This window comes from Salvelinus alpinus, chromosome 4, assembly GCF_045679555.1.
Source record: "Salvelinus alpinus chromosome 4, SLU_Salpinus.1, whole genome shotgun sequence".
Classification (NCBI taxonomy): domain Eukaryota; kingdom Metazoa; phylum Chordata; class Actinopteri; order Salmoniformes; family Salmonidae; genus Salvelinus; species Salvelinus alpinus.
This window is the reverse complement of record NC_092089.1, coordinates 4,291,761-4,318,019: the sequence shown is the minus strand read 5'-3', so window position 1 is coordinate 4,318,019 and position 26,259 is coordinate 4,291,761. Positions and strand designations below refer to the sequence as shown.

At 46.5% G+C, this 26,259-nt stretch overlaps 1 protein-coding gene across 1 annotated transcript in view; it reads right to left on the bottom strand.

The window, feature by feature from the left end:
• LOC139572783 (grainyhead-like protein 2 homolog) overlaps positions 1–24,386 on the bottom strand; it is a 70,644-nt gene extending 46,258 nt beyond the window's left edge. Inside the window, exons 1-7 of the mRNA XM_071395552.1 lie at positions 23,855–24,386; positions 22,260–22,443; positions 17,994–18,440; positions 17,364–17,422; positions 14,166–14,325; positions 12,290–12,401; positions 7,191–7,285 (exon numbers count right to left, since the gene is read on the bottom strand). Of these exons, the coding sequence (XP_071251653.1) occupies positions 7,191–7,285; positions 12,290–12,401; positions 14,166–14,325; positions 17,364–17,422; positions 17,994–18,440; positions 22,260–22,443; positions 23,855–23,874 (1,077 nt within the window). The 5' untranslated portion in view covers positions 23,875–24,386. The remainder of the gene's footprint in view (positions 1–7,190; positions 7,286–12,289; positions 12,402–14,165; positions 14,326–17,363; positions 17,423–17,993; positions 18,441–22,259; positions 22,444–23,854) is intronic.
• Positions 24,387–26,259: the final 1,873 nt, after the last annotated feature.

Sequence of the window (26,259 nt, the reverse complement as noted above, 5' to 3'; positions counted from 1 at the left end):
TGATAGTCCAGACAGTCTGATCAGAACCCTACATACTCTGATAGTCCAGACAGTCTGATCAGAACCCTACATACTCTGATAGTCCAGTCTGATCAGAACCCTACATACTCTGATAGTCCAGACAGTCTGATCAGAACCCTACATACTCTGATAGTCCAGTCTGATCAGAACCCTACATACTCTGATAGTCCAGACAGTCTGATCAGAACCCTACATACTCTGATAGTCCAGTCTGATCAGAACCCTACATACTCTGATAGTCCAGACAGTCTGATCAGAACCCTACATACTCTGATAGTCCAGACAGTCTGATCAGAACCCTACATACTCTGATAGTCCAGACAGTCTGATCAGAACCCTACATACTCTGATAGTCCAGTCTGATCAGAACCCTACATACTCTGATAGTCCAGTCTGATCAGAACCCTACATACTCTGATAGTCCAGTCTGATCAGAACCCTACATACTCTGATAGTCCAGTCTGATCAGAACCCTACATACTCTGATAGTCCAGACAGTCTGATCAGAACCCTACATACTCTGATAGTCCAGACAGTCTGATCAGAACCCTACATACTCTGATAGTCCAGACAGTCTGATCAGAACCCTACATACTCTGATAGTCCAGACAGTCTGATCAGAACCCTACATACTCTGATAGTCCAGACAGTCTGATCAGAACCCTACATACTCTGATAGTCCAGTCTGATCAGAACCCTACATACTCTGATAGTCCAGTCTGATCAGAACCCTACATACTCTGATAGTCCAGACAGTCTGATCAGAACCCTACATACTCTGATAGTCCAGTCAGTCTGATCAGAACCCTACATACTCTGATAGTCCAGACCGTTTGATCAGAACCCTACATACTCTGATAGTCCAGACAGTCTGATCAGAACCCTACATACTCTGATAGTCCAGACAGTCTGATCAGAACCCTACATACTCTGATAGTCCAGACAGTCTGATCAGAACCCTACATACTCTGATAGTCCAGTCTGATCAGAACCCTACATACTCTGATAGTCCAGACAGTCTGATCAGAACCCTACATACTCTGATAGTCCAGTCTGATCAGAACCCTACATACTCTGATAGTCCAGTTTGATCAGAACCCTACATACTCTGATAGTCCAGTCTGATCAGAACCCTACATACTCTGATAGTCCAGTCTGATCAGAACCCTACATACTCTGATAGTCCAGACAGTCTGATCAGAACCCTACATACTCTGATAGTCCAGTCTGATCAGAACCCTACATACTCTGATAGTCCAGACAGTCTGATCAGAACCCTACATACTCTGATAGTCCAGTCTGATCAGAACCCTACATACTCTGATAGTCCAGTCTGATCAGAACCCTACATACTCTGATAGTCCAGTCTGATCAGAACCCTACATACTCTGATAGTCCAGACAGTCTGATCAGAACCCTACATACTCTGATAGTCCAGACAGTCTGATCAGAACCCTACATACTCTGATAGTCCAGACAGTCTGATCAGAACCCTACATACTCTGATAGTCCAGTCTGATCAGAACCCTACATACTCTGATAGTCCAGTCTGATCAGAACCCTACATACTCTGATAGTCCAGACAGTCTGATCAGAACCCTACATACTCTGATAGTCCAGTCTGATCAGAACCCTACATACTCTGATAGTCCAGTCTGATCAGAACCCTACATACTCTGATAGTCCAGACAGTCTGATCAGAACCCTACATACTCTGATAGTCCAGACAGTCTGATCAGAACCCTACATACTCTGATAGTCCAGACAGTCTGATCAGAACCCTACATACTCTGATAGTCCAGTCTGATCAGAACCCTACATACTCTGATAGTCCAGTCTGATCAGAACCCTACATACTCTGATAGTCCAGACAGTCTGATCAGAACCCTACATACTCTGATAGTCCAGTCTGATCAGAACCCTACATACTCTGATAGTCCAGTCTGATCAGAACCCTACATACTCTGATAGTCCAGTCTGATCAGAACCCTACATACTCTGATAGTCCAGACAGTCTGATCAGAACCCTACATACTCTGATAGTCCAGACAGTCTGATCAGAACCCTACATACTCTGATAGTCCAGTCTGATCAGAACCCTACATACTCTGATAGTCCAGACAGTCTGATCAGAACCCTACATACTCTGATAGTCCAGACAGTCTGATCAGAACCCTACATACTCTGATAGTCCAGACAGTCTGATCAGAACCCTACATACTCTGATAGTCCAGACAGTCTGATCAGAACCCTACATACTCTGATAGTCCAGTCTGATCAGAACCCTACATACTCTGATAGTCCAGACAGTCTGATCAGAACCCTACATACTCTGATAGTCCAGACAGTCTGATCAGAACCCTACATACTCTGATAGTCCAGACCGTTTGATCAGAACCCTACATACTCTGATAGTCCAGTCTGATCAGAACCCTACATACTCTGATAGTCCAGTCTGATCAGAACCCTACATACTCTGATAGTCCAGTCTGATCAGAACCCTACATACTCTGATAGTCCAGACAGTCTGATCAGAACCCTACATACTCTGATAGTCCAGACAGTCTGATCAGAACCCTACATACTCTGATAGTCCAGTCTGATCAGAACCCTACATACTCTGATAGTCCAGACAGTCTGATCAGAACCCTACATACTCTGATAGTCCAGACAGTCTGATCAGAACCCTACATACTCTGATAGTCCAGTCTGATCAGAACCCTACATACTCTGATAGTCCAGACAGTCTGATCAGAACCCTACATACTCTGATAGTCCAGTCTGATCAGAACCCTACATACTCTGATAGTCCAGACAGTCTGATCAGAACCCTACATACTCTGATAGTCCAGTCTGATCAGAACCCTACATACTCTGATAGTCCAGACAGTCTGATCAGAACCCTACATACTCTGATAGTCCAGTCTGATCAGAACCCTACATACTCTGATAGTCCAGTCTGATCAGAACCCTACATACTCTGATAGTCCAGACAGTTTGATCAGAACCCTACATACTCTGATAGTCCAGTCTGATCAGAACCCTACATACTCTGATAGTCCAGTCTGATCAGAACCCTACATACTCTGATAGTCCAGTCTGATCAGAACCCTACATACTCTGATAGTCCAGTCTGATCAGAACCCTACATACTCTGATAGTCCAGACAGTTTGATCAGAACCCTACATACTCTGATAGTCCAGTCTGATCAGAACCCTACATACTCTGATAGTCCAGTCTGATCAGAACCCTACATACTCTGATAGTCCAGACAGTTTGATCAGAACCCTACATACTCTGATAGTCCAGTCTGATCAGAACCCTACATACTCTGATAGTCCAGACAGTCTGATCAGAACCCTACATACTCTGATAGTCCAGACAGTCTGATCAGAACCCTACATACTCTGATAGTCCAGACAGTCTGATCAGAACCCTACATACTCTGATAGTCCAGTCAGTCTGATCAGAACCCTACATACTCTGATAGTCCAGACAGTCTGATCAGAACCCTACATACTCTGATAGTCCAGTCTGATCAGAACCCTACATACTCTGATAGTCCAGACAGTTTGATCAGAACCCTACATACTCTGATAGTCCAGTCTGATCAGAACCCTACATACTCTGATAGTCCAGACAGTCTGATCAGAACCCTACATACTCTGATAGTCCAGACAGTCTGATCAGAACCCTACATACTCTGATAGTCCAGACAGTCTGATCAGAACCCTACATACTCTGATAGTCCAGTCTGATCAGAACCCTACATACTCTGATAGTCCAGACAGTTTGATCAGAACCCTACATACTCTGATAGTCCAGTCTGATCAGAACCCTACATACTCTGATAGTCCAGACAGTCTGATCAGAACCCTACATACTCTGATAGTCCAGACAGTCTGATCAGAACCCTACATACTCTGATAGTCCAGTCTGATCAGAACCCTACATACTCTGATAGTCCAGACAGTCTGATCAGAACCCTACATACTCTGATAGTCCAGACAGTCTGATCAGAACCCTACATACTCTGATAGTCCAGACAGTCTGATCAGAACCCTACATACTCTGATAGTCCAGTCTGATCAGAACCCTACATACTCTGATAGTCCAGACAGTCTGATCAGAACCCTACATACTCTGATAGTCCAGACAGTCTGATCAGAACCCTACATACTCTGATAGTCCAGTCTGATCAGAACCCTACATACTCTGATAGTCCAGACAGTCTGATCAGAACCCTACATACTCTGATAGTCCAGACAGTCTGATCAGAACCCTACATACTCTGATAGTCCAGTCTGATCAGAACCCTACATACTCTGATAGTCCAGACAGTCTGATCAGAACCCTACATACTCTGATAGTCCAGACAGTCTGATCAGAACCCTACATACTCTGATAGTCCAGTCTGATCAGAACCCTACATACTCTGATAGTCCAGACAGTCTGATCAGAACCCTACATACTCTGATAGTCCAGACAGTCTGATCAGAACCCTACATACTCTGATAGTCCAGTCTGATCAGAACCCTACATACTCTGATAGTCCAGACAGTCTGATCAGAACCCTACATACTCTGATAGTCCAGTCTGATCAGAACCCTACATACTCTGATAGTCCAGACAGTCTGATCAGAACCCTACATACCCTGATAGTCCAGTCTGATCAGAACCCTACATACTCTGATAGTCCAGTCTGATCAGAACCCTACATACTCTGATAGTCCAGACAGTCTGATCAGAACCCTACATACTCTGATAGTCCAGACAGTCTGATCAGAACCCTACATACTCTGATAGTCCAGTCTGATCAGAACCCTACATACTCTGATAGTCCAGTCTGATCAGAACCCTACATACTCTGATAGTCCAGTCTGATCAGAACCCTACATACTCTGATAGTCCAGACAGTCTGATCAGAACCCTACATACTCTGATAGTCCAGTCTGATCAGAACCCTACATACTCTGATAGTCCAGTCTGATCAGAACCCTACATACTCTGATAGTCCAGACAGTCTGATCAGAACCCTACATACTCTGATAGTCCAGTCTGATCAGAACCCTACATACTCTGATAGTCCAGACAGTCTGATCAGAACCCTACATACTCTGATAGTCCAGTCTGATCAGAACCCTACATACTCTGATAGTCCAGACAGTCTGATCAGAACCCTACATACTCTGATAGTCCAGTCTGATCAGAACCCTACATACTCTGATAGTCCAGACAGTCTGATCAGAACCCTACATACTCTGATAGTCCAGTCTGATCAGAACCCTACATACTCTGATAGTCCAGTCTGATCAGAACCCTACATACTCTGATAGTCCAGTTTGATCAGAACCCTACATACTCTGATAGTCCAGTCTGATCAGAACCCTACATACTCTGATAGTCCAGACAGTCTGATCAGAACCCTACATACTCTGATAGTCCAGTCTGATCAGAACCCTACATACTCTGATAGTCCAGTCTGATCAGAACCCTACATACTCTGATAGTCCAGACAGTCTGATCAGAACCCTACATACTCTGATAGTCCAGACAGTCTGAACAGAACCCTACATACTCTGATAGTCCAGTCTGATCAGAACCCTACATACTCTGATAGTCCAGTCTGATCAGAACCCTACATACTCTGATAGTCCAGTTTGATCAGAACCCTACATACTCTGATAGTCCAGACAGTTTGATCAGAACGGTGTGATCTACCAACTAAACCAATTCAATTCACATGGTGCCGCTCATCAACAGACAATAAGAGAGTTCACATTTCATAGCTGAGAACAAAACATCAGCATGTCTGGCCAACTCACAATACAGGAAGACAAGATTGGATTTCCTTTGCGAATAACATCCATCCTTTTAACAATGCAAAATAATTTACGTTCCCAATCACATGACCAACAAGCTAGTGACAGTCGTGGGCTGTTTCAACAGAGGCCGTCCATAACAGTCAGTATTTATCTGGAGAGCTGGGTCTCTTTCAGAGCTGAAACCTGGGCTGAAATCTGAGCTGAAACCTTTATGTACCTCAGAGTTGCCCTGTGTGTCACACCTACAATACTACCGAGAAACACAGAGGACGCTCCCTGTTTCTGACAGACCGACAGGGAGAGGATAATGGTCTGTTTCTGACAGACCAACAGGGAGAGGATAATGGTCTGTTTCTGACAGACCAACAGGGAGAGGATAATGGTCTGTTTCTGACAGACCAACAGGGAGAGGATAATGGTCTGTTTCTGACAGACCAACAGGGAGAGGATAATGGTCTGTTTCTGACAGACCAACAGGGAGAGGATAATGGTCTGTTTCTGACAGACCAACAGGGAGCGGATAATGGTCTGTTTCTGACAGACCAACAGGGAGAGGATAATGGTCTGTTTCTGACAGACCAACAGGGAGAGGATAATGGTCTGTTTCTGACAGACCAACAGGGAGAGGATAATGGTCTGTTTCTGACAGACTAACAGGGAGCGGATAATGGTCTGTTTCTGACAGACCAACAGGGAGCGGATAATGGTCTGTTTCTGACAGACCAACAGGGAGCGGATAATGGTCTGTTTCTGACAGACCAACAGGGAGTGGATAATGGCCTGTTTCTGACAGACCAACAGGGAGAGGATAATGGTCTGTTTCTGACAGACCAACAGGGAGCGGATAATGGCCTGTTTCTGACAGACCAACAGGGAGAGGATAATGGTCTGTTTCTGACAGACCAACAGGAGAGGATAATGGCCTGTTTCTGACAGACCAACAGGGAGAGGATAATGGTCTGTTTCTGACAGACCAACAGGAGAGGATAATGGCCTGTTTCTGACAGACCAACAGGGAGAGGATAATGGCCCAACAGGGAGCGGATAATGGTCTGTTTCTGACAGACCAACAGGGAGCGGATAATGGTCTGTTTCTGACAGACCAACAGGGAGCGGATAATGGCCTGTTTCTGACAGACCAACAGGGAGAGGATAATGGCACGACAGGTACGACGGAACTCATTATTTACCACATACTGCATTCCAACATCCTCCAAAGATTTAGGACCCTAGAAATATTTTCACTCGTTAACTTTTCCAGATCACCGTCTCCTGTGTGGTACGGAGAGTAAGTTTCCACTTCTGTCGAAGCACCTGTATCCAACAGTCATGTTTCTCCTTACCTTGGCCTCGTCGTTGACATCCCAGGTGAAGGAGACGGCGTTGTAGGCGATCTCCTCAACGTTCCCGATGGTGTTGAAGCTCTCTTTGTAGTCGGCTAACACGCAGAGAAGAGGTCACAGGTCATCAGTATCTCTAAAAACACTACTTTGATGTTTCATTTACATAGAGCATTTCAAAAATACCGCACGCACACACACACACACACACCTCTAAGAGTTTAGAGAATATTCCCTGCGGCAGCACAGTAGGAAATGTTTTTAACTCTACTAGTGGATAATGAGAGCACACTCAATTCACTTCAATAAAAAATAATCAGTATTTCCAAAAATCTGCAACATCTTTTGAGCCGAATCAGATTCTAAGTATTTAGTTGGCACGTCCACAAAGCACAGCGTTCAACACCGTTTTACAGGAAGACGAGATATAACGATGTGCAGTTTTACAGGAAGACGAGATATAACGATGTGCAGTTTTACAGGAAGACGAGATATAATGATGTGCAGTTTTACAGGAAGACGAGATATAACGATGTGCAGTTTTACAGGAAGACGAGATATAACGATGTGCAGTTTTACAGGAAGACGAGATATAACGATGTGCAGTTTTACAGGAAGACGAGATATAACGATGTGCAGTTTTACAGGAAGACGAGATATAACGATGTGCAGTTTTACAGGAAGACGAGATATACCGATGTGCAGTTTTACAGGAAGACGAGATATAACGATGTGCAGTTTTACAGGAAGACGAGATATAACGATGTGCAGTTTTACAGGAAGACGAGATATAACGATGTGCAGTTTTACAGGAAGACGAGATATAACGATGTGCAGTTTTACAGGAAGACGAGATATAACGATGTGCAGTTTTACAGGAAGACGAGATATAACGATGTGCAGTTTTACAGGAAGACGAGATCGAACGATGTGCAGTTTTACAGGAAGACGAGATATAACGATGTGCAGTTTTACAGGAAGACGAGATCGAACGATGTGCATTGGACAAGGCCACGTGGTAGATAAAAGATCCCCCCCCCCCCCCCCATGTTAAGATCCCCTGTCTATTTGCCTACAGTTTACTCCTTCCCACAAGTTGAGACAAGTCCCCCCCCCCCCACCCCATGTTAAGATCCCCTGTCTATTTACCTACAGTTTACTCCTTCCCACAAGTTGAGACAAGTCCCCCCCCCCCCACCCCATGTTAAGATCCCCTGTCTATTTACCTACAGTTTACTCCTTCCCACAAGTTGAGACAAGTCCCCCCCCCCACCCCATGTTAAGATCCCCTGTCTATTTGCCTACAGTTTACTCCTTCCCACAAGTTGAGACAAGTCATCCCCCCCCACCCCATGTTAAGATCCCCTGTCTATTTACCTACAGTTTACTCCTTCCCACAAGTTGAGACAAGTCATCCCCCCCCACCCCATGTTAAGATCCCCTGTCTATTTACCTACAGTTTACTCCTTCCCACAAGTTGAGACAAGTCATCCCCCCCCACCCCATGTTAAGATCCCCTGTCTATTTACCTACAGTTTACTCCTTCCCACAAGTTGAGACAAGTCATCCCTCCCCCACCCCATGTTTCATGCTAACAGCCCTGACGCAGTGACATCGCCACCGGGCCTCAGGAGGAATCGTGCCAGTCCGTTATTCAAATCACCTCCCTGTGTCAGGTTTCATCACCGTTAACATGAGGGATCGCCTCCCCTCATCTCCCAGGTTTCACCACCGGTAACGTGAGGTCTCTCCTCCCCTCATCTCCCAGGTTTCACCACCGGTAACGTGAGGTCTCTCCTCCTCTCATCTCCCAGGTTTCACCACCGGTAACGTGAGGTCTCTCCTCCTCTCATCTCCCAGGTCTACTACCGGTAACGTGAGGTCTCTCCTCCCCTCATCTCCCAGGTTTCACCACCGGTAACGTGAGGTCTCTCCTCCCCTCATCTCCCAGGTTTCACCACCGGTAACATGAGGTCTCTCCTCCTCTCATCTCCCAGGTTTCACCACCGGTAACGTGAGGTCTCTCCTCCTCTCATCTCCCAGGTTTCACCACCGGTAACGTGAGGTCTCTCCTCCTCTCATCTCCCAGGTTTCACCACCGGTAACGTGAGGTCTCTCCTCCTCTCATCTCCCAGGTCTACTTCCGGTAACGTGAGGTCTCTCCTCCCCTCATCTCCCAGGTTTCACCACCGGTAACGTGAGGTCTCTCCTCCCCTCATCTCCCAGGTTTCACCACCGGTAACGTGAGGTCTCTCCTCCCCTCATCTCCCAGGTTTCACCACCGGTAACGTGAGGTCTCTCCTCCCCTCATCTCCCAGGTCTACTTCCGGTAACGTGAGGTCTCTCCTCCCCTCATCTCCCAGGTTTCACCACCGGTAACGTGAGGTCTCTCCTCCCCTCATCTCCCAGGTCTACTTCCGGTAACGTGAGGTCTCTCCTCCCCTCATCTCCCAGGTTTCACCACCGGTAACGTGAGGTCTCTCCTCCCCTCATCTCCCAGGTTTCACCACCGGTAACGTGAGGTCTCTCCTCCCCTCATCTCCCAGGTTTCACCACCGGTAACGTGAGGTCTCTCCTCCTCTCATCTCCCAGGTTTCACCACCTGCTGAGGGGGGGGTCTCCATTCCTAATATGTTAGGTACCTGGGGGCAGTGGACCACACCTCTGGCTGATTCTTCCCCCACTAGAGACTGTTACTGCCCTCCGCTCCCCTCCCCCGCTGTATTCCCCATCTATTACTGCCCCCCCCCCCCCCGCTGTATTCCCCATCTGTCACTGCCCTCCGCTCCCCCACCCCACCCCGCTGTATTCCCCATCTGTCACTGCCCTCCGCTCCCCCCCCCACCCCGCTGTATTCCCCATCTGTCACTGCCCTCCGCTCCCCCCCCCACCCCGCTGTATTCCCCATCTGTCACTGCCCTCCGCTCCCCCCCCCCACCCCGCTGTATTCCCCATCTGTCACTGCCCTCCGCTCCCCTCCTCCCCCCGCTGTATTCCCCATCTGTCACTGCCCTCCGCTCCCCTCCTCCCCCCCGCTGTATTCCCCATCTGTCACTGCCCTCCGCTCCCCTCCTCCCCCCGCTGTATTCCCCATCTGTCACTGCCCTCCGCTCCCCTCCCCCACCCCGCTGTATTCCCCATTTGTTACTGTCTGGGAATCGGGAGGGTTATGCGTCATAGTGTGCATCAGTAACATGAGAAGAGACAGACAGAGAGAGGAGTGGTATCGAAACTGCCTTTCGATTACCTGGGCTTTGGCTCAAAGACCCTGTGGCGTTCCATGACCTGGGCTTTGGCTCAAAGACCCTGTGGCTTTCCATGACCTGGGCTTTGGCTCAAAGACACTGTGGCTTTCCATGACCTGGGCTTTGGCTCAAAGACACTGTGGCTTTCCAGGACCTGGGCTTTGGCTCAAAGACACTGTGGCCTTTCGATGACCTGGGCTTTGGCTCAAAGACACTGTGGCCTTCCATGACCTGGGCTTTGGCTCAAAGACACTGTGGCCTTTCCAGGACCTGGGCTTTGGCTCAAAGACACTGTGGCCTTTCGATGACCTGGGCTTTGGCTCAAAGACACTGTGGCCTTTCCATGACCTGGGCTTTGGCTCAAAGACACTGTGGCTTTCCATGACCTGGGCTTTGGCTCAAAGACACTGTGTCTTTCCAGGACCTGGGCTTTGGCTCAAAGACACTGTGGCTTTCCATGACCTGGGCTTTGGCTCAAAGACACTGTGGCTTTTCATGACCTGCGCTTTGGCTCAAAGACACTGTGTCTTTCCAGGACCTGCGCTTTGGCTCAAAGACACTGTGGCTTTCCATGACCTGAGCTTTGGCTCAAAGACGCTGTGGCTTTCCATGACCTGAGCTTTGGCTCAAAGACACTGTGGCTTTCCAGGACCTGCGCTTTGGCTCAAAGACACTGTGTCTTTTCATGACCTGCGCTTTGGCTCAAAGACACTGTGGCCTTTCCAGGACCTGCGCTTTGGCTCAAAGACACTGTGGCCTTTCCATGACCTGGGCTTTGGCTCAAAGACGCTGTGGCCTTTCCAGGACCTGGGCTTTGGCTCAAAGACACTGTGGCCTTTCCGTGACCTGGGCTTTGGCTCAAAGACACTGTGGCTTTCCGTGACCTGGGCTTTGGCTCAAAGACACTGTGGCCTTTCCATGACCTGGGGCTTTGGCTCAAAGACACTGTGGCCTTTCCATGACCTGGACTTTGGCTCAAAGACGCTGTGGCCTTTCCAGGACCTGGGCTTTGGCTCAAAGACGCTGTGGCCTTTCCATGACCTGGGCTTTGGCTCAAAGACACTGTGGCCTTTCCAGGACCTGGGCTTTGGCTCAAAGACACTGTGGCCTTTCCATGACCTGGGCTTTGGCTCAAAGACACTGTGGCCTTTCCATGACCTGGGCTTTGGCTCAAAGACACTGTGGCTTTCCATGACCTGGGCTTTGGCTCAAAGACGCTGTGGCCTTTCCATGACCTGGGCTTTGGCTCAAAGACCCTGTGGCCTTTCCATGACCTGGGCTTTGGCTCAAAGACGCTGTGGCTTTCCAGGACCTGCGCTTTGGCTCAAAGACGCTGTGGCCTTTCCATGACCTGGGCTTTGGCTCAAAGACACTGTGGCTTTCCATGAGGACACTGATGTCATTGGTTGATCAAGTCAATGTGGGGAAAGACATGTTGAGTTTACCGATGTCCAGGACCCTCTGTTTGGCAGTGTGTTGTCTGGAGTGCCAGTACGTTGGTTAGTTAGGGTTAGTTAGGATTAGTTAGTTGTTATTACCGATGTCCAGGACCCTCTGTTTGACAGTGTGTTGTCTGGAGTGCCAGTACGTTGGTTAGTTAGGATTAGTTAGGGTTAGTTAGGATTAGTTAGGGTTAGTTAGGGTTAGTTAGTTGTTCTTACCGATGTCTAGGACCCTCTGTTTGGCAGTGTGTTGTCTGGAGTGCCAGTATGTTGGTTAGTTAGGATTAGTTAGTTGTTATTACCGATGTCCAGGACCCTCTGTTTGACAGTGTGTTGTCTGGAGTGCCATTACGTTGGTTAGTTAGGGTTAGTTAGGGTTAGTTAGGGTTAGTTAGGGTTAGTTAGTTGTTCTTACCGATGTCTAGGACCCTCTGTTTGGCCGTGTGTTGTCTGGAATGCCAGTATGTCCAGTGTTTCAGCTGCTCGTCTCTGTCCTTATCGTCACTGAACATCACCATCACCACACTCTGGAGAGAATACAGTACATTCAGCTCAATACCCAGTACATCATTATCCAGGCTAGGGTTCAGCTCAATACCCAGGACATCATTATCCAGGGTTCAGCTCAATACCCAGGACATCATTATCCAGGGTTCAGCTCAATACCCAGGACATCATTATCCAGGGTTCAGCTCAATACCCAGTACATCATTATCTAGGCTAGGGTTCAGCTCAATACCCAGGACATCATTATCCAGGCTAGGGTTCAGCTCAATACCCAGTACATCATTATCCAGGCTAGGATTCAGCTCAATACCCAGGACATCATTATCCAGGCTAGGGTTCAGCTCAATACCCAGGACATCATTATCCAGGCTAGGGTTCAGCTCAATACCCAGGACATCATTATCCAGGGTTCAGCTCAATACCCAGGACATCATTATCCAGGCTAGGGTTCAGCTCAATACCCAGGACATCATTATCCAGGCCAGGGTTCAGCTCAATACCCAGTACAGCATTATCCAGGCCAGGGTTCAGCTCAATACCCAGGACATCATTATCCAGGCCAGGGTTCAGCTCAATACCCAGTACATCATTATCCAGGCCAGGGTTCAGCTCAATACCCAGGACATCATTATCCAAGCCAGGGTTCAGCTCAATACCCAGTACATCATTATGTATCATTATCCAGGCTAGGGTTCAGCTCAATACCCAGGACATCATTATCCAGGCTAGGGTTCAGCTCAATACCCAGGACATCATTATCCAGGCCAGGGTTCAGCTCAATACCCAGTACATCATTATCCAGGCCAGGGTTCAGCTCAATACCCAGTACATCATTATCCAGGGTTCAGCTCAATACCCAGTACATCATTATCCAGGCTAGGGTTCAGCTCAATACCCAGTACATCATTATCCAGGCCAGGGTTCAGCTCAATACCCAGTACATCATTATCCAGGCTAGGGTTCAGCTCAATACCCAGTACATCATTATCCAGGCCAGGGTTCAGCTCAATACCCAGTACATCATTAGCCAGAACAGGGTTCAGCTCAATACCCAGTACATCATTAGCCAGAACAGGGTTCAGCTCAATACCCAGTACATCATTAGCCAGAACAGGGTTCAGCACGGCTTCAGAACCTCCCAGGAAACTTTGGAAGAGTTCAGAATGTGTCCTCTACACCACCTCCCCCCCTCTCACCTGCACAACACTCTGGCTCCCCCCCTTTCACTCACCTGCACAACACTCTGGCTCCCCCCCTTTCCCTCACATTCACAACACTCTGGCTCCCCCCCTCTCACTCACCTGCACAACACTCTGGCTCCTCCCCCTCTCCCTCACCTGCACAACACTCTGGCTCCTCCCCCTCTCCCTCACCTGCACAACACTCTGGCTTCTCCACCTCTCCCTCACCTGCACAAGACTCTGGCTCCCCCCCTCTCCCTCACCTGCACAACACTCTGGCTCCTCCCCCTCTCCCTCACCTGCACAAGACTCTGGCTCCCCCACTCTCCCTCACCTGCACAACACTCTGGCTCCTCCCCCTCTCCCTCACCTGCACAACACTCTGGCTCCTCCCCCTCTCCCTCACCTGCACAACACTCTGGCTCCTCCCCCTCTCCCTCACCTGCACAACACTCTGGCTCCTCCCTCTCACCTGCACAACACTCTGGCTCCTCCCTCTCACCTGCACAAGACTCTGGCTCCCCCCCTCTCCCTCACCTGCACAACACTCTGGCTCCTCCCCCTCTCCCTCACCTGTACAACACTCTGGCTCCTCCCACTCACCCGCACTTTGCTGAATGGATTGCGTCGGCCCTTGTTGGCTCCGCCCATCTCGCGCAGCGTCACAGCGTAGAACTGTCCCTTGTTCAGGTAGGTCATAGGCCCCTCCCTCTGATTCTGACTGACAGACCTGGGCGCCTCTAGAGAACACTGGAAAGTGTCACTGTTGAGAAGAGGACACGGATGTGGGTTGAGCGTGACCAAACTGCCCTTCATTGACAAAGTTCTATTGAATAAAATGGAATTGAGTTAGACTAGTGGTAGCAGTATAGTAGTGGTAGCAGTATGGTAGTGGTAGCATTAGACTAGTGGTAGCAGTATAGTAGTGGTAGCAGTATAGTAGTGGTAGCAGTAGACTAGTGGTAGCAGTAGACTAGTGGTAGCAGCATAGTATTGGTAGCAGTAGACTAGTGGTAGCAGTAGACTAGTGGTAGCAGTATAGTAGTGGTAGCATTAGACTAGTGGTAGCAGTATAGTAGTGGTAGCAGTATAGTAGTGGTAGCAGTAGACTAGTGGTAGCAGTAGACTAGTGGTAGCAGCATAGTAGTGGTAGCAGTAGACTAGTGGTAGCAGTAGACTAGTGGTAGCAGTAGACTAGTGGTAGCATTAGACTAGTGGTAGCAGCATAGTAGTGGTAGCATTAGACTAGTGGTAGCAGTATAGTAGTGGTAGCAGTATAGTAGTGGTAGCAGTAGACTAGTGGTAGCAGTAGACTAGTGGTAGCAGTATGGTAGTGGTAGCAGTAGACTAGTGGTAGCAATAGACTAGTGGTAGCAGCATAGTAGTGGTAGCAGGATAGTAGTGGTAGCAGTATGGTAGTGGTAGCAGTATGGTAGTGGTAGCAGTATAGTAGTGGTAGCAGTATAGTTGTGGTAGCAGTATGGTAGTGGTAGCAGTATAGTCGTGGTAGCAGTAGACTAGTGGTAGCAGTAGACTAGTGGTAGCAGTATAGTAGTGGTAGCAGTATAGTAGTGGTAGCAGTATAGTAGTGGTAGCAGTATGGTAGTGGTAGCAGTATGGTAGTGGTAGCAGTATAGTAGTGGTAGCAGTAGACTAGTGGTAGCAATAGACTAGTGGTAGCAGCATAGTAGTGGTAGCAGTATAGTAGTGGTAGCAGTATGGTAGTGGTAGCAGTATGGTAGTGGTAGCAGTATAGTAGTGGTAGCAGTATGGTAGTGGAAGCAGTATAGTAGTGGTAGCAGTATAGTAGTGGTAGCAGTATGGTAGTGGTAGCAGTATAGTAGTGGTAGCAGTATAGTAGTGGTAGCAGTATGGTAGTGGTAGCAGTATAGTAGTGGTAGCAGTATAGTAGTGGTAGCAGTAGACTAGTGGTAGCAGTAGACTAGTGGTAGCAGTAGACTAGTGGTAGCAGTAGACTAGTGGTAGCAATAGACTAGTGGTAGCAGCATAGTAGTGGTAGCAGTATAGTAGTGGTAGCAGTATGGTAGTGGTAGCAGTATGGTAGTGGTAGCAGTATAGTAGTGGTAGCAGTACACTAGTGGTAGCAGTAGACTAGTGGTAGCAGTATGGTAGTGGTAGCAGTAGACTAGTGGTAGCAGTATAGTAGTGGTAGCAGTAGACTAGTGGTAGCAATAGACTAGTGGTAGCAGTATAGTAGTGGTAGCAGTATGGTAGTGGTAGCAGTATAGTAGTGGTAGCAGTATAGTAGTGGTAGCAGTATGGTAGTGGTAGCAGTATAGTAGTGGTAGCAGTATAGTAGTGGTAGCAGTATGGTAGTGGTAGCAGTATAGTAGTGGTAGCAGTATAGTAGTGGTAGCAGTAGACTAGTGGTAGCAGTAGACTAGTGGTAGCAGTAGACTAGTGGTAGCAGTATAGTAGTGGTAGCAGTATGGTAGTGGTAGCAGTATGGTAGTGGTAGCAGTATAGTAGTGGTAGCAGTACACTAGTGGTAGCAGTAGACTAGTGGTAGCAGTATGGTAGTGGTAGCAGTAGACTAGTGGTAGCAGTAGACTAGTGGTAGCAGTAGACTAGTGGTAGCAGTATAGTAGTGGTAGCAGTATAGTAGTGGTAGCAATAGACTAGTGGTAGCAGTATAGTAGTGGTAGCAGTATAGTAGTGGTAGCAGTAGACTAGTGGTAGCAGTATGGTAGAGGTAGCAGTAGACTAGTGGTAGCAGTGGACTAGTGGTAGCAGTGGACTAGTGGTAGCAGTAGTGGTAGCAGTAGACTAGTGGTAGCAGTATAGTAGTGGTAGCAGTATGGTAGTGGTAGCAGTAGACTAGTGGTAGCAGTAGACTAGTGGTAGCAGCATAGTAGTGGTAGCATTAGACTAGTGGTAGCAGTATAGTAGTGGTAGCAGTATAGTAGTGGTAGCAGTAGACTAGTGGTAGCAGTATGGTAGTGGTAGCAGTATGGTAGTGGTAGCAGTATAGTAGTGGTAGCAGTATGGTAGTGGTAGCAGTATAGTAGTGGTAGCAGTATGGTAGTGGTAGCAGTATAGTAGTGGTAGCAGTATGGTAGTGGTAGCAGTATAGTAGTGGTAGCAATAGACAAGTGGTAGCAGTATAGTAGTGGTAGCAGTATAGTAGTGGTAGCAGTTGACTAGTGGTAGCAGTATAGTAGTGGTAGCAGTATAGTAGTGGTAGCAGTATGGTAGTGGTAGCAGTATGGTAGTGGTAGCAGTAGACTAGTGGTAGCAGTAGACTAGTGGTAGCAGTTGACTAGTGGTAGCAGTATAGTAGTGGTAGCAGTATGGTAGTGGTAGCAGTATAGTAGTGGTAGCAGTAGACTAGTGGTAGCAGTAGACTAGTGGTAGCAGTATGGTAGTGGTAGCAGTATGGTAGTGGTAGCAGTATGGTAGTGGTAGCAGTATGGTAGTGGTAGCAGTAGACTAGTGGTAGCAGTAGACTAGTGGTAGCAGTAGACTAGTGGTAGCAGTAGACTAGTGGTAGCAGCATAGTAGTGGTAGCAGTAGACTAGTGGTAGCAGTATAGTAGTGGTAGCAGTATAGTATTGGTAGCAGTATAGTAGTGGTAGCAGTAGACTAGTGGTAGCAGTAGACTAGTAGTAGCAGTATAGTAGTGGTAGCAGTATAATAGTGGTAGCAATAGACTAGTGGTAGCAGTATGGTGGTGGTAGCAGTATAGTAGTGGTAGCAGTAGACTAGTGGTATCAGTAGACTAGTGGTATCAGTAGACTAGTGGTAGCAGTATAGTAGTGCTGACTAGAGTCAGTAACTTACGCTCCAGTCTGACTGTAGAGGGATTCGTCCCCTCCTATAGAAGGTGATGGTCTGTATCTCTGTATTATAAATACACAACAGAACAGTCATGTCAGAAGATATGGGACTATAGTGTCATTAACCAACAGGAACAACAGAACAGTCATGTCAGAAGATATGGGACTATAGTGTCATTAACCAACAGGAACAACAGAACAGTCATGTCAGAAGATATGGACTATAGTGTCATTAACCAACAGGAACAGGAACAACAGAACAGTCATATCAGAAGATATGGGACTATAGTGTCATTAAACAACAGAACAGTCATGTCAGAAGATATGGACTATAGTGTCATTAACCAACAGGAACAGGAACAACAGAACAGTCATGTCAGAAGATATGGGACTATAGTGTCATTAACCAACAGGAACAGGAACAACAGAACAGTCATGTCAGAAGATATGGGACTATAGTGTCATTAACCAACAGGAACAACAGAACAGTCATGTCAGAAGATATGGGACTATAGTGTCATTAACCAACAGGAACAACAGAACAGTCATGTCTGAAAAGGTTTTGCTCCAATTGATTGGATTCAAAGGAATAACTAAACATGTAGACACCACCCCACTCTGCTCCAGGCCTCACCTCCTGCTCCTCAGGGTACGAGGCATCGTTGGTGCTGTCTGGAGAACTCTTCTGACTCTGTTCCTCCTTCGTGTAGCCTCTGTGTCTCCCAACATGGCTGACAGGGCTGACCACGGAATTGGGATTGATCTGCTCATAAACCACCCGGACCTGCTGCCGCTCCCCCTCTCCCCTGTACGACCCCCCAGGCCCCCCCGGACCCCCAAGAGCCATGTAGCAAGACGTCTGGTCCTCAGTCTTCACCACAGCTCCCACTGCCTCCCCAGGTGCCCCTCCATACCCTTGCCTGTCTGTACAGTCCAGCTGCTGGATGTTAAGAGACAGGTTGACAGGTTCAGATTTTAGCCCTTGAACACGATTCTCCAGGGTCTCCAGGTTCCCCTGGGAGTCAGGGGCTGATGTCTCTGGTGCTTTAGAGCTGGCCAGCAGTCGCTTGTCTCTTGGGATCTAGGAAGAATAAATCACACACCACAGATTTATCACCAGGACGGTTATTAGCTCACGTCAACATCGTGAAACCATAAGTATACAACTTAGCTCTGACGTTGATCTGTCAGATATCACGTCAGAGTCTTAGCTAGCAGCACGTTGTAGGGTTTGACGTTTGATCTGTCAGATTTCATATCTTAGCTAGCAGCACGTTGTAGGGTTTGACGTTGATCTGTCAGATATCATATTTTAGCTAGCAGCACGTTGTAGGGTTTGACGTTTGATCTGTCAGATTTCACGTCAGAGTCTTAGCTAGCAGCACGTTGTAGGGTTTGACGTTGATCTGTCAGATTTCACGTCAGAGTCTTAGCTAGCAGCACGTTGTAGGGTTTGATGTTGATCTGTCAGATATCACATCAGAGTCTTTGCTAGCCTGTACAGCCCCAGCGTTCCGCTAGCGGAACTCCTCCCACATTCCACTGAAAATTCAAAAAATATTTTTGAATTTATTGAATTTATAAATTCAAAAAATATTTTTTTGAAATATTTAACTTTCACACATTAACAAGTCCAATACAGCAAATGAAAGATACACATCTTGTGAATCCAGCCAACATGTCCGATTTTAAAATGTTTTACAGCGAAAACACCACGTATATTTATGTTAGCTCACCACCAAATACAAAAAAGGACAGACATTTTTCACAGCACAGGTAGCATGCACAAAACCAACATAACTAACCAAGATCTAACCAAGAAACAACTTCATCAGATGACAGTCCTATAACATGTTACACAATAAATCTATGTTTTGTTCGAAAAATGTGCATATTTGAGGTATAAATCAGTTTTACATTGCAGCTACCATCACAGCTACCGTCAAAAATAGCACCGAAGCAGCCAGAGTAATTATAGAGACCAAAGTGAAATACCACAAATACTCATCATAAAACATTTCTGAAAAATCGATGGTGTACAGCAAATTAAAGACAAACATCTTGTGAATCCAGCCAATATTTCCGATTTTAAGTGTTTTACAGCGAAAACACAATATATCATTATATTAGCTTACTACAATAGCCTACCACACTACCGCATTCATTCATCAAGGCACGTTAGCGTTAGCGAATAAACCAGCAAAAGATATTAATTTTCACTAACCTTCATAAACCTTCATCAGATGACAGTCCTATAACATCAGGTTATACATACACTTATATTTTGTTCGAAAATGTACATATTTAGAGCTGAAATCAGTGGTTATACATTGTGCTAACGTAGCATCTTTTTCCCAGAATGTGCGGATATTTCTATTAGACTCTCACCTATTCTGACCAAATAACTATTCATAAACATTACAAAAAAATACATGTTGTATAGGAAATGATAGATACACTTGTTCTTAATGCAATCGCAGTGTTAGAATTCTAAAAATAACTTCATTACGACATAAGGCTTATGTTATAGCGAGAGCGTGCCCAAAACCTGGGCGCAAAACTAATAGTGCACAGTTCGACAGATATATGAAATAGCATCATAAAATGGGTCTTACTTTTGATGAGCTTCCATCAGAATGTTGTACAAGAGGTCCTTTGTCGGGAACAATCGTTGTTTGGTTTTAGAACGTCCTTTGTCCCTCTTGAATTAGCAAGCACACTAGCCAAGTGGCGCGAAGCTCTCCTTCCTGAACAAAGGCACGCAACGCAACACGCCTAACGTCCCGAATAAATTTCAATAATCTAATAAAACTATATTGAAAAAACATACTTTACGATGATATTGTGACATGTATCAAATAAAATCAAAGCCGGAGATAGTAGTCGCCTATAACAACAGCTTTCCAGAAGGCAATTCCAGGTCCATCCTCGCGCTTTCCAGAAAACAGGAAATGGGTGACACGTCATTCCAAGAGGATTTATTCCACCTCAGACCAAGATAATCACTCAATTTCTTCTCTCACTGCCTCTTGACATCTAGTGGAAGGTGTATGACGTGCATGTATACTAATACGTATCATGCCCATTTATAGGCAAGCCCTAGAACAGACCATCGATTTCAGACTTTCCACTTCCTGGTCAGGAAGTGTGCTGCCAAATGAGTTCTGTTTTACTCACAGACATAATTCAAACTGTTTTAGAAACTAGAGAGTGTTTTCTATCCAATAGTAATAATAATATGCATATTGTACGAGCAAGAATTGAGTACGAGGCCGTTTAAATTGGGCACGATTTTCTCCCAAAGTGAAAACAGCGCCCTCTGTCCTCAACAGGCTAGCAGCACGTTGTAGGGTTTGACGTTGTTCTGTCAGATTTCACATCAGAGTCTTAGCTAGCAGCACGTTGTAGGGTTTGGGCAAGTAAAGTACATGAGGAGACGGTACAACACAAGGAATCCCCCTTAATGACCACTCCCATTACAGCCGTCTCACCTTCGTCAAAGAGCACTGTGGTCGTAGAGCAGTCTAACCCCTGACCTCTCACCTTATAGTGGTCGTAGAGCAGTCTAACCCCTGACCCCTGACCTCTCACCTTATAGTAATCATAGAGCAGTCTAACCCCTGACCCCTGACCTCTCACCTTGTAGTAATCATAGAGCAGTCTAACCCCTAACCCCTGACCTCTCACCTTGTAGTAATCATAGAGCAGTCTAACCCCTGACCCCTGACCTCTCACCTTGTAGTAATCATAGAGCAGTCTAACCCCTAACCCCTGACCTCTCACCTTGTAGTAATCATAGAGCAGTCTAACCCCTGACCTCTCACCTTGTAGTAATCATAGAGCAGTCTAACCCCTGACCTCTCACCTTGTAGTAATCATAGAGCAGTCTAACCCCTAACCCCTGACCTCTCACCTTGTAGTAATCATAGAGCAGTCTAACCCCTGACCCCTGACCTCTCACCTTGTAGTAATCATAGAGCAGTCTAACCCCTGACCTCTCACCTTATAGTAATCATAGAGCAGTCTAACCCCTGACCCCTGACCTCTCACATTGTAGTAATCATAGAGCAGTCTAACCCCTAACCCCTGACCTCTCACCTTGTAGTAATCATAGAGCAGTCTAACCCCTGACCCCTGACCTCTCACCTTGTAGTGGTCGTAGAGCAGTCTAACCCCTGACCCCTGACCTCTCACCTTGTAGTAATCATAGAGCAGTCTAACCCCTGACCTCTCACCTTGTAGTAATCATAGAGCAGTCTAACCCCTAACCCCTGACCTCTCACCTTGTAGTAATCATAGAGCAGTCTAACCCCTGACCCCTGACCTCTCACCTTGTAGTGGTCGTAGAGCAGTCTAACCCCTGACCCCTAACCCCTGACCTCTCACCTTGTAGTAATCATAGAGCAGTCTAACCCCTGACCCCTGACCTCTCACCTTGTAGTAATCATAGAGCAGTCTAACCCCTAACCCCTGACCTCTCACCTTGTAGTAATCATAGAGCAGTCTAACCCCTGACCCCTGACCTCTCACCTTGTAGTGGTCGTAGAGCAGTCTAACCCCTGACCCCTAACCCCTGACCTCTCACCTTGTAGTAATCATAGAGCAGTCTAACCCCTGACCCCTGACCTCTCACCTTGTAGTAATCATAGAGCAGTCTAACCCCTGACCTCTCACCTTGTAGTAATCATAGAGCAGTCTAACCCCTGACCCCTGACCTCTCACCTTGTAGTAATCATAGAGCAGTCTAACCCCTGACCCCTGACCTCTCACCTTGTAGTAATCATAGAGCAGTCTAACCCCTGACCTCTCACCTTGTAGTAATCATAGAGCAGTCTGACCCCTGACCTCTCACCTTGTAGTAATCATAGAGCAGTCTAACCCCTGACCCCTGACCTCTCACCTTATAGTAATCATAGAGCAGCCCCAGAGCGGCAGCACTGTCCTCGTCTCCATTGATGCTCATCATGGCCTTGGTGGCTGCAGTCAGAGGGTTCTCCAGGTAGGTCTTCCATTCCTCGTCCTCACTGCTGAAGGACCTCCGCGACGGGGCAGCCATCTCGTTGGGCACCACCACCACCAGACGCCTACTGGAGGGACACAACACAATGAGACAACACAAATCACCAGACACCTACTGGAGGGACACAACACAATGAGACAACACAAATCACCAGACACCTACTGGAGGGACACAACACAACGAGACAACACAAATCACCAGACACCTACTGGAGGACAATCCCTAGAAAGTATTCCTTACCCCCAGGACACTTCAACCAGTAGGACAACAACACAATGACATTACCAGATGCTTACGGTTGGACACACCCATAGATATTCCCACTATTGGACACAACACATTGGGAAACAGTGGGACATGAGAGAACATGTTCATTACGTCATTAAAGGGCATTCGCCATCATGTCTGCCAAGCCACTACTGTTGTTGTAAGCTCTGCCTCAGGCTGTTTCTCACCAAGCTGCCATCAACCAGCTCCTGCCAAGCCACTACTGTTGTTGTCAGCTCTGCCTCAGGCTGTTTCTCACCAAGCCTCCATCAACCAGCTCCTATCTCACTGACACTGTTGATGGTATCCCTCGGGGTTGATTGAACTTGCAACATATGTTAAACTACAGTCATTCATGAATGTATAGATTTTTCTAACACCAAATATAGCCTCTCACTGTATTTCTCAATTAACAATGACACATTTTCATTCCTGAAGTATTTTTTTCTCCAAGTTAAAGATGCTAGACGGCAGGCAGACTATATAACTGGCACGTCAACGTCAAGTATTGCACCCCCAGTTAGGTTACCATAATAGCCACAGAATTGAGACCTGCCATAATCTCCACATATTTACTGCTGCTACTGTTGGATGGTTGTAGAAATGGGTCACCAATGTGTTATTCAAATCAAATCATATTGCTTTTTGTCACATGTGCCTAATACAACAGGTGTCGACCTTACAGAAATGCTTACTTACAAGCCCTTAACCAACTATGCAGAATTTTGTAAAAATTAAGAAAATATTGGCAATTTTTTAATTTTAATTTTAATTAAATAAACTAAAGTAAGAAAAAAAGTTAAACAGTAACATAACAATAATGAGGCTTTATACAGGGGGTACCGGCACCGTGCAGTGCTAGAGGCGTCACTACAGACCCGGGTTCGATCCCGGGCTGTATCACAACCGTCCGTGATCGGGAGTCCCTTAGGGCGGCGCACAATTGGCCCAGCGTCGTCCGGGTTCGGGGAGAGTTTGGCCGGGGGTGGCTTTTACAAGTAGGCTGTCATTGTAAATAATAATTTTTTCTTAACTGACTTGCCTCGTTAAATAAAGGTTAAATAATAAATAAAAGACAGACTAGTCGAGGTAAGATGATGTAATAATATTATGTACATTAATTAGGCAAAATAAATTCCTTTTGGGATATTAGGTAAATGAAATAACAGGCATAGTAACTTCGGCAAGCAGCACAGTAAATTACTTACTTGTCAAACTCCTGAGGCATTTTCACTCGGTCTTTCTTTGAGGAACTGGACTTTCAAGTTTCAGTAGCTGAGACACCGGAGGAAGGATGTCAAATGAACTTGGCACACAGGTAATTTCAGGATCCTGTCTTCGCGTCCTTTGGTTCAAGGCTGGCTGTATGATTTACGCAACGTGCGCATTCCCTGGTGCTCAGTAAACCAGTACATTAGTCGACGAGTCCCTTTCTAATTAAGCCTATCTGGAGTCAAAAGAACGATTGAAAGACGGTCATATCACATTGGTATAGCTGCAAATGACTGTAGCAGAGAATTTAAGTCATATATTAGAACGTTTGTGCAGTGTGTAATGCTGCGTTTGAGTGCTATGGGAAACTCGGAACCTCCGGGTGAAATTAACGTAAGTTATTTGCGTAGAGTTTCCTATTGGTTGATTCTAATACTTCCCAAGCGGGCAACTCCGGATCATATTTCAACGAGTTAATATGAAAGTTCCTAGTTTCCTAGTTTCTGACGAGCGAATACACGCGACATAAACTACTTTTGCATAGGTTTTATTTATTTGATTTAACTTTTATTTAACATTTATTTAACTTTTATTTAAACTAGGTAGATAGTTAGAGGTCGTCACTAGTTACCACAGACACAAAGTCATATAGCTCGTCTTATTTCCACAATTCTCTTCTTAAAATGTGATTGTAAACCTAACCGTAACCTTAAAGGGGCAATCGGCAGTTGCTACATACATTTTTTTGGACTTGTGAATTAATGATATGTACCCATTGATTCTTGAAGAAATAACTTTGAAATGCCTCATCAGCTCGTACCTCATCAGAACCATCAGAACCATCAGAAACATCAGAACCATCAGAACCCAAAATATCAGCTTGTTTATTAACTCCGACGTTTGTAAACAAAGTAAATGTAAACAAACACTATAAAGCCTCAACATGGTTAAAACTATCATTTTTACATCATGGATGGTTAATCCTTGCATCCATCCATAACTCTGTCTATTAAGTTTTTGATTGGTCTAGCCACCCTTGAACCAGCATCATTGATTGGTTATTTGAGACATGACAGCCTTTAACAGTTTGTTGTGTCATTTTACATGTTCACAAAACAAAATCACCTGAACACTGTTACTAACCGGCTACCACCTGGTACTCTACCCTGTACACTGTTACTAACCAGCTACCACCTGGTACTCTACCCTGTACACTGTTACTAACCAGCTACCACCTGGTACTCTACCCTGAACACTGTTACTACCGGTTACCACCTGGTACTCTACCCTGTACACTGTTACTAACCGGCTACCACCTGGTACTCTACCCTGTACACTGTTACTAACCAGCTACCACCTGGTACTCTACCCTGAACACTGTTACTAACCAGCTACCACCTGGTACTCTACCCTGAACACTGTTACTAACCAGCTACCACCTGGTACTCTACCCTGTACACTGTTACTAACCAGCTACCACCTGGTACTCTACCCTGTACACTGTTACTAACCAGCTACCACCTGGTACTCTACCCTGTACACTGTTACTAACCAGCTACCACCTGGTACTCTACCCTGTACACTGTTACTAACCAGCTACCACCTGGTACTCTACCCTGTACACTGTTACTAACCAGCTACCACCTGGTACTCTACCCTGAACACTGTTACTAACCAGCTACCACCTGGTACTCTACCCTGTACACTGTTACTAACCAGCTACCACCTGGTACTCTACCCTGAACACTGTTACTAACCAGCTACCACCTGGTACTCTACCCTGAACACTGTTACTAACCAGCTACCACCTGGTACTCTACCCTGAACACTGTTACTAACCAGCTACCACCTGGTACTCTACCCTGAACACTGTTACTAACCAGCTACCTCCTGGTACTCTACCCTGAACACTGTTACTAACCAGCTACCACCTGGTACTCTACCCTGTACACTGTTACTAACCAGCTACCACCTGGTACTCTACCCTGTTACTAACCAGCTACCACCTGGTACTCTACCCTGTACACTGTTACTAACCAGCTACCACCTGGTACTCTACCCTGTACACTGTTACTAACCAGCTACCACCTGGTACTCTACCCTGTACACTGTTACTAACCAGCTACCACCTGGTACTCTACCATGTACACTGTTACTAACCAGCTACCACCTGGTACTCTACCCTGCACACTGTTACTAACCAGCTACCACCTGGTACTCTACCCTGTACACTGTTACTAACCAGCTACCACCTGGTACTCTACCCTGTACACTGTTACTACCGGTTACCACCTGGTACTCTACCCTGTACACTGTTACTAACCAGGTGCCACCTGGTACTCTACCCTGTACACTGTTACTAACCAGCTACCACCTGGTACTCTACCCTGTACACTGTTAC